General features: G+C 44.3%; 1 protein-coding gene across 16 annotated transcripts in view; it reads right to left on the bottom strand.

The window, feature by feature from the left end:
• The window catches only part of Tiam1 (TIAM Rac1 associated GEF 1), a 401,135-nt gene that overhangs the window by 21,017 nt on the left and 367,978 nt on the right, over positions 1-12,140 (bottom strand). For 15 of the 16 annotated variants that reach the window (XM_033755948.1, XM_010608608.2, XM_033755949.1 and 12 more), the window contains 6 exons: positions 10,290-10,469; positions 9,259-9,327; positions 8,856-8,981; positions 6,381-6,489; positions 1,814-1,993; positions 1,618-1,736 (listed from right to left, as the gene is read on the bottom strand). In XM_033755948.1, the coding sequence (XP_033611839.1) occupies positions 1,618-1,736; positions 1,814-1,993; positions 6,381-6,489; positions 8,856-8,981; positions 9,259-9,327; positions 10,290-10,469 (783 nt within the window). Of the gene's footprint in view, positions 1-1,617; positions 1,737-1,813; positions 1,994-6,380; positions 6,490-8,855; positions 8,982-9,258; positions 9,328-10,289; positions 10,470-10,819; positions 10,841-11,273; positions 11,378-12,140 lie in introns of those variants that run through there. The other variant, XM_033755953.1, reaches the window with a different exon arrangement.

Genomic DNA, 12,140 nt, shown 5'->3' with positions numbered 1-12,140 from the left:
GGGGAGGGAGGGGGAGGGAGGAAAGAAAGAAGAGAAAAGAAAGAAAATGTGAGGGTTTGTTCTGAGATGGTAGAATTTTCTTTTTGAATTTTTGCTATTTTGTTCTTTAAAAAGGATTATTTTATTATAAACATTTTAGGAAATAGTGAAAACTAATTCCAAGGTAGCAGCAACCATTTCTTCAAATGATCTGCTAATTAGGCTGAAAAATTCCCCATGTTCTGCTTGTAATGTTATGGAGGAAACACACAAACAAGCAAACAAACAAAGCGGAAAAGAACATTTCAGTTGAAAACCACATATCCTCTGCACACCTTCCTGGGCTCTCAGATTCTAGCCTTTTATACCATCTGACACCTCTGTAACTCTGAAAGGTGTTGCGGATAGACACACAAATTCTTTTAGTCTGGCACTGGCCTCGGGGATCTCCTCCAGCCCTGAAAAACCCACTCCATCTCCCCCACAACTCTGTATGTCTGCATCCCACACAGAGATCTGCATTTTGGATCTTTCCCATGAACCCCAATAGCGCCTGACTGAGGCTTTCATATCTCAATTGTAAGATAAATGTGTGCGGTGGCATACTGCTAGAATAACAGCAGTCGGGAAGCTGAGGCAGGAGGATCGCTACAAATTCATGGCCACCATAGGTTACACAGTGAGTTCAGGGCCAGCTTGAATTGCAGAGTAAGACCCTCCCTCAAAAAAAAAAAAAAAAAAAAAAAAAAAAAAAAAAAAAAAAAAAGAAAGAAAGAAAAAGAGAGAGTAAGGTAAATTCCTTAATGGGTTCATTTTTACATCTGATGACTGAATTACAGTGACTGGACTTCCTTTTTAATCAGTGACCCTTTACATCCCTGAAGGTCATGGGTCTTCTGCAGCCTAGACCACCAAATTCTACTCACCTCCTTTGTCCTTACCCCTCCCTGACCACAGCCACACTAGTTTGCTTCATGGTTCCCTCCCAGCTTTTCTCTCTCTCTCTCTCTCTCTCTCTCTCTCTCTCAAGCAATACTAATTCAATGTTCCAGCTACATCTGGGTGAACAGACACATTAGTGGGAACTGTCACACACCACGTCCCTATACACTTCTATTTATGGAAGACCTTGGCAGTCACTTGGGCACAACTTCTCGTTCCCTCTAAGCCTTTCTCAGGTGCATCTGGCCCTGTCACTGCTTCTACATAGATTTTTGAGTAGACCTAGTAGGGGGGATTCAGTCACTGGAAACTTACATTCATCCAACAAATGTTTCTCCAGCACCTATTATATGTCAGATGCAATTCTGATCTTGAAGACAGGGTCTCAGCCTTTACAGATGCCTAAAATAGCCCAGATTGCAATAATAAAAGCTCATCTGTACACTTAGCTTAGAATAAAATCAGAGATCCCAAAGGCGGGTGGTGAGCTTCCTATATTAAGAAGTAATGAAGTCTCGGCCTTTTGGCTGAGATCAAGTGAAGAAATAGGCTAGCTGAAGAAGAAAATTCACAGTGTAGCCTTGAACAAAGGACAAAAGTTGCAACAACAAAAACAATTAGCATGACTACTGTATTTGTTGGCAGCACCTTATTAAAAGAAACCCAGACAGACGCGGCAAGAAAAGGCTTCCTTACCTCTTTCTTCTCACCGGTCTGCTCAGCAATCAGCTGGTCAAACACAGCCCCAAACTCTTCGTGGATCTTCTGCATCTCGTTGATATGGCTGGCGACCTTGTTCATGGTCTTGATGGCCACTAGAAGAGCACAGGTCAGGCAATGAAGAGGCGGCCTGTGCACCCTCAGGGACCGAGCCGGGGGACGCCAAGCTCACCGTCCAGGTGGTAATGTTCCTCGCTCTCGGCGTCGGTCAGGGCAAAGAGCTCCTTGAGCAGCAGCGGGTACTTGAGGATCCTCTGGATGGGCTTGATGAGGTAAGACTCCAGCGTGGACGAGTGCTGCTGCCGCGGGTTTTGAGCATCCAAGAATGCCTTGAAGGCCGTGTCAGTCTTGGCTGGAAGGGTGGAGGTACAGGGTGTCAGGTGCGCTGCCCAAAGGGCTCCCTTTGCACAGTGACCTCGCTCACAGATTCTTATGCAAGGTGCCCCCTTAATAGGAAGGACAGGGAGGAGTGGGGCGGGGTGACACAGGTCACTTTGCTCCTGTCCTGTCCCCGTCTCCCAGGGCCTGGCATTCCATAGCTTGGCATCTACCAGACCACAGAGCTTGCTGAAATACCCGAGCCAGCAGTGACGAGGCTGCTTTCCTGCCCCTCTCTCCCCTCCACTCGCACCACAGCAAGTCCACTGCCCACTTTCCGCCGTCACTCCTCTGCCTTCTGGCACGAAGCTGCCCTTGTCTGGGCCACTGCGAGTGACAACTCTGGACAATCCTCTTATCCCCTCACCTAGTCACACCTGAGTAACAGCAAAACCTACATTTTATCTGATTTTTATTTATTTTATTTTGTACCAAAGATTGAACTCAGGACCTCTCACTTGCCAGGCAGACACCATGGAGCTGAGCTACGTCCTCAGCCCAAAGCCTACATTTTAAACACATCTCACAATGATTTTCCTAAACTTTCAAATGTTTCACTGCTAGAAAACCTTCTTTGGACCACAGTCGGGAAAACAGCAGTCCCTGACAACGGAGGCCGAGTCAACCACACTGATCTCCCTCGGGATTCATTCAATGACAACTTGGTGCTACCTGTTCGCATCCACAGACTGGGGATCGGAGCTGACTGAGCAGCTCTGCTTTCATCTGGGTCCCAGCTGGGCTGACAAGAAGCCCTGGGGAGCTGGGGGGCCCCAAACCAACAGAGAGGCATCTGCCAGTAGATGACCACAAAACATGGCTGATGCCTTCTAGGTGCAAAGCAACGCTGGTGAGAGAGGGGAGAGCTGTCCAAGGGACAGCGACAGTGGACACATGAAGTGTCCAGGCTGGTGCAGGAGGCACGTGGGCTTCCAGCCTCTACCCCTGCTTAGTGCCCTGGGCCATCTTCCATCTGGCTACTCCCAAGCTGCATCCTTTATGATGAAGCAGGGGACAGACACAATCAGCATTTGAGCAAACTCATCCTTCACATTCAGAATCCACATATCCATCTACATATTCATCTGACTTTTGTTATTAGAAATTAAATACTGCACTTCAGGATTCAGTACTTTCTATAACAGCACCTGCATGTCAGAGGAACTCACACAGTCCTAGGATAAATGAATAACAATTTTTCAAAAACCCAGGGGGCATATATTTAAAAACGCGTGTGTATGTGTATTTCTTCCCCCCGCCCACCACCAGGGTTAGGAGTGTAAGCTAACTCCAACAATATTATAATAGGGTGTCATGAAATTACAAAGTGACTCTTCTATATTTATTCAGTTTTTTTTTTAAAGTGTTCATGGGGGAAGACCTTACAAGGCTATAATCTTTTCACCCTTTTTAAGTCCTGTTGAAAAGAATCCATAGGTAGATTCCATAGGTCCAGCGGGGGGGGGGGGCATCCCAAGTCTTCCACCACGTCTAGAAGAGGCCTACAAGCCCCACCCCCTTTCTCACACATCACTCATAGAGTCCCAAAGTATGGTGTGTGTCTTGAGCCCATGAAGTCCATTCCAAAGCACTTGGTGTGTACAGGAGTTGGGAGTCTGTTAAGAATACCTCTTGTGTTCTCAAAGAGGTCTCTTCACACTGTTGGCTCATTTGGCAATTAGGAAAATGTAGGTCATGCCTGCTGTTTTAAGGGATAGTTTTGAGTATGAACGTAATATTTTCAGGTGCAAAAAAAATAATGCTATCGAATTAAGAAAAATCTGTAAGGATACAATTTAATCTGATTGAGTGATTTTTTTTACCTTTCTCACACATCACTCATAGAGTCCCAAAGTATGGTGTGTGTCTTGAGCCCATGAAGTCCATTCCAAAGCACTTGGTGTGTACAGGAGTTGGGAGTCTGTTAAGAATACCTCTTGTGTTCTCAAAGAGGTCTCTTCACACTGTTGGCTCATTTGGCAATTAGGAAAATGTAGGTCATGCCTGCTGTTTTAAGGGATAGTTTTGAGTATGAACGTAATATTTTCAGGTGCAAAAAAAATAATGCTATCGAATTAAGAAAAATCTGTAAGGATACAATTTAATCTGATTGAGTGATTTTTTTTTAAAAAAGCAGTAATTGCTTGAAGAAATACAATAGGTATATAATTCCATATGGAGCAAAGTATTTTTAAATGATCACTTTAACAATCTGATAAGCAGTAATCAGTAAGTTTTAACACACACACACACACACACACACACACACACACACACACACACACAACTGTAGGACCAGTACAACACATGTGAAAATGTGGTTAAGGTTCCACAGCATGACAAGGAACTTTCTAGAATCCGGTTGCACAGACTGCCACTACCATTAAGCCTGTCACTATCTGGAACAGGCTCTTCTATCACCCGGAGACCCATATTACACTAATATTTCCTCAAATAGGTTTTAAATTAAGTCAGGCTAGTTTCGTTTTGGCAGCAAACACAAGCATAACACATGGAAATTATTCACGTATCAAGGACTTGATTAACAGATGTTTACTTGGCAGCCACAGTGAAATGTTAAGAAACAACAGGCTGATTTCCAGAGATTCTTTGTTAACAAACTATTGATTCTTCTGTTTACGAAGGAAATGTTTCTTTAATACTTCCCTTTGAGGAGGGGCGTCTTCATTTCTATTACTGGATAATTGATATATAGTATGTATTACACTGACCTGTGAAAAAACTTTTGCTTCAATAGAAGTGGAATTTTTTAAATGGACACGCAATAATTATACACATAGATGGGTAGAGTATGTTTCAATGGATGGACATAATATAAAATAATCAAATTAGAGCAATTAGTATACCTATCTCATTTATCATTTCTTTGTTAGGAACACTCAAAATCTTGTTACTTTAAAATACATAATATTATTGTCAACTATAGTCACCCTACTATACTATAGAACACTAAAATTTATTCCTTCTACCTATAAAATATTTATTTATTTAGGTACTGAGGTCTGAACCCAGCATTTTCACACTGATCTATGTTTGCAGTTGTTATGCTTTATATCTAGATATCCCCCTAAAGCCTCGTGAAGTTACAGGTGAGAAGTTTTGAAGGAGGCTGGATTAGGGTGACTGTGCATTAAGGGTGTGATGCTGGAATTAAGGGTGCAGATAATGAAATCCACACCCTGGGTACAGGCTGCATCAATCATAGGCTTACAACCTATAAGAAATAAAAGGGAGGGAAAGAAGGCAGGCTTGCTGCTGCTTTGGCAGCTGCAGCTGCTTCCTGCTTGCTGCCTTCTGTCTGCTTGCCATGGACTATTTCTCCTGTGATTCTCATCTACCACACTGCCTGCCTTGGAACCAGCCAACTATGGGCTGAAACCTCTACAAAACTGTAAGCTGAAATAAATCTTTCCTCTTTTAACTTGTGAGTGTAAGGTACTTTGTCTCTGCAACAGGAAAAATAACTAAGACACCAGCCCCTTTTTCTCTTTAGACAGGGTCTTCCTTAGTCACTAAATAGCCCAGAGGCTGGGCTCAAAATTATAGTCTTCCTGCCTCAGCCTCCAGAGGGCTGGGATGGCAGGCATGCACCATCACACCAACCTTTTTCTAATCCCCCAACCCCCCCACCTTCCCAGCCTCTGATAACCATAATTCTACTTTTCTACCAAACACTGCGCTATGGAGACACAACGGCTTTCTGAGGATGTTTCACCATCTTCTGAGAGCATATCAAAAAAAAGTGTCAGGGCTGGGGGCACAGCTCAGTGTGGTAGAGCATTTGCCCAGCATGCACAGGGCCTTGGGTTTGATCCTCAACCCTGCCAAAGTAAGGAAAAGTATAAAAAGAAAAGTACCCTGTCAACATAAAAATTCTACTTTGTTCTGTGCAAAAAATAACTGTAACTAGAGCAATTTTTTGTGTATAACTGAAACAACTTTAGTAGTGATGTCAGTAGCAGTTATCATAAACCTAGGGACAAAAATAGGCAAAAGAAACAAATAATCTCTCAAATAGGTATTTGAAGTGTGGTAAGTTAAGCTTAACTTCGTCAATGAAAAATAGGAATAAAGCACAGAATTTTTTTTTTTAACAAAACCGCAAAATCACTATCAATTCTGGCCCAGAATGGCCAAGTCAAAACTGTCATTATAAGAAACCTGATAAAATGATTAATTCAAGATATTGATATGCTTCACTTCTGTGGCTTTAACAAAACATCTTTCCAGCACATCCACGACTACTCCTGGGCTGCTTCTCAAGGCCGTCAACCACAATCAGACTCACAAATGTGAAAAGGCGACTGAACTTGAGCCTGCCGCTGGCTCCAAGGACTTACCTTTCACCAGGACCTTGGGGACCTTTGTATGGCTGGCGCAGAAGGCACTGTAGAGCTTGAAGCGGTCGGCATAGTACAGAAAGGATCCTCCCAGAGAGAACAGCACTTTCTAGATTCGAGGAGAAAAAGCATAGTTGGTTCATTTTCCTCCTCATCGAGAGGTAGCAATGGGATAAAGCAAGCAGGCTTCACCGGTCTCTCCCTAACCACAACTTGTCACCCTTCTCTTCCCCTTGACATCCACAAGCTTACAAATGTGTGCAATAAATGTTTATAGTGGCCCTGTCCCTGGCTTTCCAGATCTGTCTTTTAGTGACCTCTCTGGGATGCTGAGTGCTGATGAGAAAAAAATATGCTTCAGGAAAGAAAGAAATCTCCTGAATTCTCTCTTGAGTTCCTGCTGGGAGACACATGTGACAAACCAATAAAGCTAGGAAATATTCACACTTCCCAAAAGTAAAACACACATGTCCCTGGTCACTACATCTACTGTCCCCAAAACCTGTCTAAAGCTCCAGCACAGAGCAGGTAAGAACATAAGTAAAGTTAAAGTAAGAAATACGCCCAACTGTAGGAATCAGTGCCATCCCTCCAGCCTGTATGCCCTGCACCCAGAGGAGCAAAGCTGCTGGAAGCTTTTCAGGACTCGAACACACTCGATGTTGGGTACTTTCCTTCCCACGTATTTTATACAAACGAATGAATGAATAAGCCTCAGGGAAATAGCCTTCATGAGTTCACATCACTCTAGTGTTCTTCAGGCAGTTGCTTTGTTCATTTAGGCACAGAATTAAAAGTTAGGTCCAAGTAAACAATTTAGGCTTTGGACTTGAGTGATAAACTGGGCTCCTAAACACGCAACTGATCAAAATACACAGTAAGTTCTGATTGTCTGCTGACACACACACACAAAAGCTTGCTAAAGACCACACATAACTCAGTGTAATTGGGATCAGCAGCCTGAATTTCCTTCCTTCATGGTCTACCTTCCCAACCCTCCTATTTATATAGAGGGCACCAGCAGGAGCCATCGGATTCTGTGAGACGTGATCATTATCCTTCAAGCCACCCTCAAGAATTAAATTAAGAAAAGCAGTAGAAGAAAAACGTTCCCCATGTAACACCTCAATTTGACCACTCTAAAGTCAGGCACTCATTTAACTCATTATTTTGAGACAGTCTCATTATGTGGACCAAGCGGGCCTCAAAGTCATGATCATCCTGCCTCAGCCTCTCAAGTGCTGGAATTACAGGCATGCACAACCATGCCTGGCTTTAACTTGACAGGTGTAAGTGTGTATAATGTATATGTTACATAGTATATATAAATTATGTGTTATATAGTATATATACATATGCTAAGTATTTATATGCATACACTATATATATAAAAAACATAAATTTTTTTAAAGTGTATACACACACTTAAATCAACCACAGGTAAAACATTAAAGATCAATTTATTCTTATGGCCTTAAAGCTGGATCTCAGGGCAGGGCACATAGGCACATTCACTTAACACTGTTCACCTCTAGGATTGGGGGGCGTGGCCAGGGATCAAACTTGGGACCTTGCGCTTCACCTGCAGGATTGCAGAAGGCCTCCTACAGCCTGATGGGCACTGCCAGTTCCCAAGGGGAAATTTTATCCAGACTTAAGTATCTGAACAGATCTATAGGAACAGGAAACAGAGCACAGATGGCTGCAGGTAGGAGGAAGTAAGAGGCGGAGAGAGAACTCACACAGGGGCAGGAAGAGACCTTCAGGGGTGACGACTACATTCACTGGCCTGTTGTATTCTATTGTGTGGATGGTTTTATAGAGATGTGTACTGTAAATATATGCAGTGCATTATATGCTAATTATGTGTTATTAATCTGTTTAAATAGCGTGAGGCTGACATGCCACCCAACACATGAATCAGTGAGCTTTGTCAGGTGGAAGTTCGAAACAGGAAATCTCTGTAATAAAGGAAAGCCAACCAGGGCAGAAGAAATAATCTATGAGCATCCTTACTAAGGCGCTAGTCATAAATCCTCATTAAGGCTGCAAGGACACTGCGTGCTAGAAGACTGCCTCCTTCCTGGATAATGACACGCATTCCCATCCAGCAAACTTTCCCAAACAGGATAAATTAATTTGTTTACTGGGAGGCTAGGGATGCTATTTTAATTTGCTAATGGCTAATTTATTAAAGGCTCACTCATAAACGAAAGGTCAAGGTTGGCACATGTTCCAGACTAGAAGCCGGCAGGCAAGCCAATTTAACAAGTAGATGGCACCAGTTTTCCCTTAGCCAGAAGAAAAAAGACTCAGTTCCACTTTGACTCCTTTTGAGAACTGCCCCACCAAGCAGTCCCCTGAATGCTACACCAGGAACACAAGAATTTATAAAAGACAATATGCCATGTGCTATTGGGAACTCAACTCCGTCCACAAGGCGACCCACCTGTGACATGAAGAGGTGAGACTCACCTTAAATTGGTCAACTTTCTCAAGTTTTTCCAGATCAGGTACCAGTCTCACTCCGTCTTCTAGAGTTTTAAGGAATTCTACTTGAAACTCTACCATTTCTGTTAAATTTCCAAAGAGCACATCAAGCTGAAAAATGAAAAGGAATTTAATCCACCCTGTCGTTCATAAGCATTCAGAAACTATTAGTATTTACTGCTTAGAATAACAACCTATTACCAGAGGATGGCACAGTCTCCTTCTTCCAGTGTACGCCAAAGCTTAACAGGCAATATTTGACCTATTTCTTACAAGTACATGAGTTCAAAACACTTTCAGTATTGTCTGTATCCCCCACGCCTTCCTCTTTACCAGAAAGTCAACCTACAGCGTGGCCCTCACCAAGCTGAGACAAGGCCCACCATACCTCATCTTGGGTGAGGAAAGTCTCCCTCTGAAGGGGCTTCAGGTATCGCTCCATGAGGCAGTTTAAGTCCTAGAGATTGAAAGGGCAGCTCATTAGCAGATCTGAAAGTCTATACAACAAACCTAAAGGAGAAAAAAGCAAACTGTCTTCCAAACACTAACAACCCGAGATTACAGATGCAGAAGCAAGACAGCCGCTTCTGGCAATGTCTCAGTCTCTGCTGGCTGTGTGGTCTTGGCTACAGCCCTGCATCCTGCTGCACTCTCAGAGCAGGCAGGGACGATCTGTGAAGAAACTAACGCCAGGCTCCAGCAACACTCGATTTGCAAAATCAGGCAGTGGGCTGGCTTTGGCCTGAGGGCCACAATCTGCTCGCCCCAACTTAAGACTAAAATATAGATAATTAAAAAGAGAACAAACTACTTTCACAGGGGAACATTGGCCACCATCAGAACAAGCAATAATGCAAAGAAAATAGACCTGACACTCTTTGACCTACACTCAAGTTAGATTCTTAAGGTAATGTTTTCAGATTTCTCAAAAATGCAACTCAACTTTAGTATTGGCTTCATAATATAGTTAGAAAGGTCAGAAGATCATTTAATAGTCATCATCTTCCACATACTTGGTCAAATATATATATATCAATGAATTGCTGTAAGAATTGATATATTTCCTTAACACTTCTTTTTAAAAGCTTGCTCAATTATTTACTGTACTGGGGACTGAACCCGGGCCTTCACATTGAGCTACATCTTCAGCCCTTTTTTATGTCCTATTTTTAGACAGTGTCTTGCTAAGTTACTAAGTTGGCCAGGACCAACAAATTTGCAATCCTCCTGGTTCGGCCTCCCGGAGGTCTTCGTCATCACATTGGGCTATATGAGGACACTGTAACTCTCAGAACAAAAGCCAGATTCCACCAGCGCGGGCTAGACGCTGTCGAGTCCCACACCTTGACTTCGGCGTCAGTCAAGAGCAGGGCGGACGGGGCGGCATAAGGGGTCTGCGCATGCACGCTGAAGACCTACCTTCACATAGGTACGCTCCGTCTCCAGCAGCTCGCAGATCACCTTGCGCAGTTTGTCCGCGTCCGACAGTTGTCTCATGGTGGCTAACTGAGGCCCCGTGGCATCCGGAGGGGACGGGCTTGAGTCAGAAGGGTTCATCTCGTGCAAACTGCGGCAAAATGCGGCCACCTGCTCTGTACTCTTGGGAGGACAGGGGAAAGGCAGGTGTGTTAGCCCTCCGCGGAGACATCTTACACCTGTTCCTGAGCTCAGGTATGGATTTCATCTGTTCGCCCAAGCTGTTCCACTCTTCTGAGAGCCCGGTGGTACTCAAAACTACTGCAAGAGCAAGTGCTAACATCAACAGGCACGTGAAGCGTGTTGGTGAGGAACGCCTATTATCATTTCCAATTAACAGCTGAGACAGGGCTGGGGATTTAGCTCAGCGGTTCGGTGGCCTGCCTTACAAGCGCAAGGACCCGAGTTCAATCCCCGGTACCAAAAAAAAAAACAGCTGAGACAAACAAGCACAGAGAGATTAAGAAACTCACCTAAGACAACACAGCTGGTAACTGGAAGAGTTAAGATTTGAACTAAGCAGTCTGGTTGCAAATTTTGTGGCTTTTTGGAGGGGACAGGCGAAGTGTTAGGGATTGACCCAGCACCTTGGATGTGGTAGGTGGTCACTCTACCACTGAGCTACACCCTCAGCACCCTTCCACCACCACCACTTTTAAAATGTTGAGATAGAGTTTTGCTAAGTCACTAAATTTTCAAGTTGCCCAGGCTGAGCTCGAACTTGTGGTCCTCCTGCCTCTGCTTCCCAGAGTGCCAGGATTATTGGTGTCTGCCGCCATGCCCAGCCCAAAACCTGTAGCCTTCATCACCCATAAGAAACAGAGAAACCAGAAGCCCGGCCCATCTACTTATTCGGAATGTTGGAGGGCAATTTCTTCCTGTGTCCACTAAAGCCTGGGGCCACTCTAGAGGAAGAGAGATTCTCACACATGTAAGAACTTTCCAGATTCTCCAGACAGAAAGGCCCCACTGTCCTCTCAGGGGACGGGCCCTGAAAGGGGCCTCTGTGGTTATTCTTCATCTCCACCCACCTGGGGCCCCCCAGGGGGTGATCCAGGGAAGACCCCAGGCTGGCCTCAACATTGTGATCCTTTCAAGCTCCAGATTCTGAAATTCTAGCCTATCAAGAATGGTACAACAGTTCCCCAAAACGTGGGTTGCTGCAAAACTAGTGGTATCACAAGATCTTCACTTTAGAGCACATTAGAATCACCTGGGGTGAGTTGGCTGGTTTTGAGATAGGGTCTCACTATGTAGCCCAGGCTGGCCTCTAACTCATAGTGATCCTCCTGCCTCAGCCTCCTAGTGCTCAGACTATAGGTATGTGTCACCACGCCCAGCTACCTGGGGAATTTTTAAATATCCCAATGCCCAGCACACACCTCAGATCATTTCCATCAGAATTTCTGCGGTGTGAGGTACGGGTATTAGGGGTTTTAAAGCGTCTTTGTAGAACTGCTCCAGAAGCAATCTTGCAACACCAATTCTGGCTTGTTTACCCAAAGGCACTAGTGTATAAACGTTAGATGGAAACCTCCTGAAGAACAGTGGCTATCTTCATGTAATTCTCTTTCCTGCTGGAATCCGCTAAGTCAATCCTAGACACAAAGTCCACATTTCCAGCAAATACTAGTGCAGATAAAGAATTCCTTCTTGGCCGGGCATGGTGGGCACACTAATCCCAGCACTCAGGAGGCTGAGGCAGGAGGATAGCTGTGAGTTCGAGACCAGCCTGGGCTACATAGTGAGTTACAGGTCAGTTTCAACTACATAGAGACCCTGTCTCAAAAACAC

Source organism: Fukomys damarensis, unplaced genomic scaffold (assembly GCF_012274545.1).
Source record: "Fukomys damarensis isolate Sample0158 unplaced genomic scaffold, DMR_v1.0_HiC HiC_scaffold_24, whole genome shotgun sequence".
Classification (NCBI taxonomy): Eukaryota; Metazoa; Chordata; class Mammalia; order Rodentia; family Bathyergidae; genus Fukomys; species Fukomys damarensis.
This window is presented reverse-complemented; position numbering and strand designations above follow the sequence as displayed.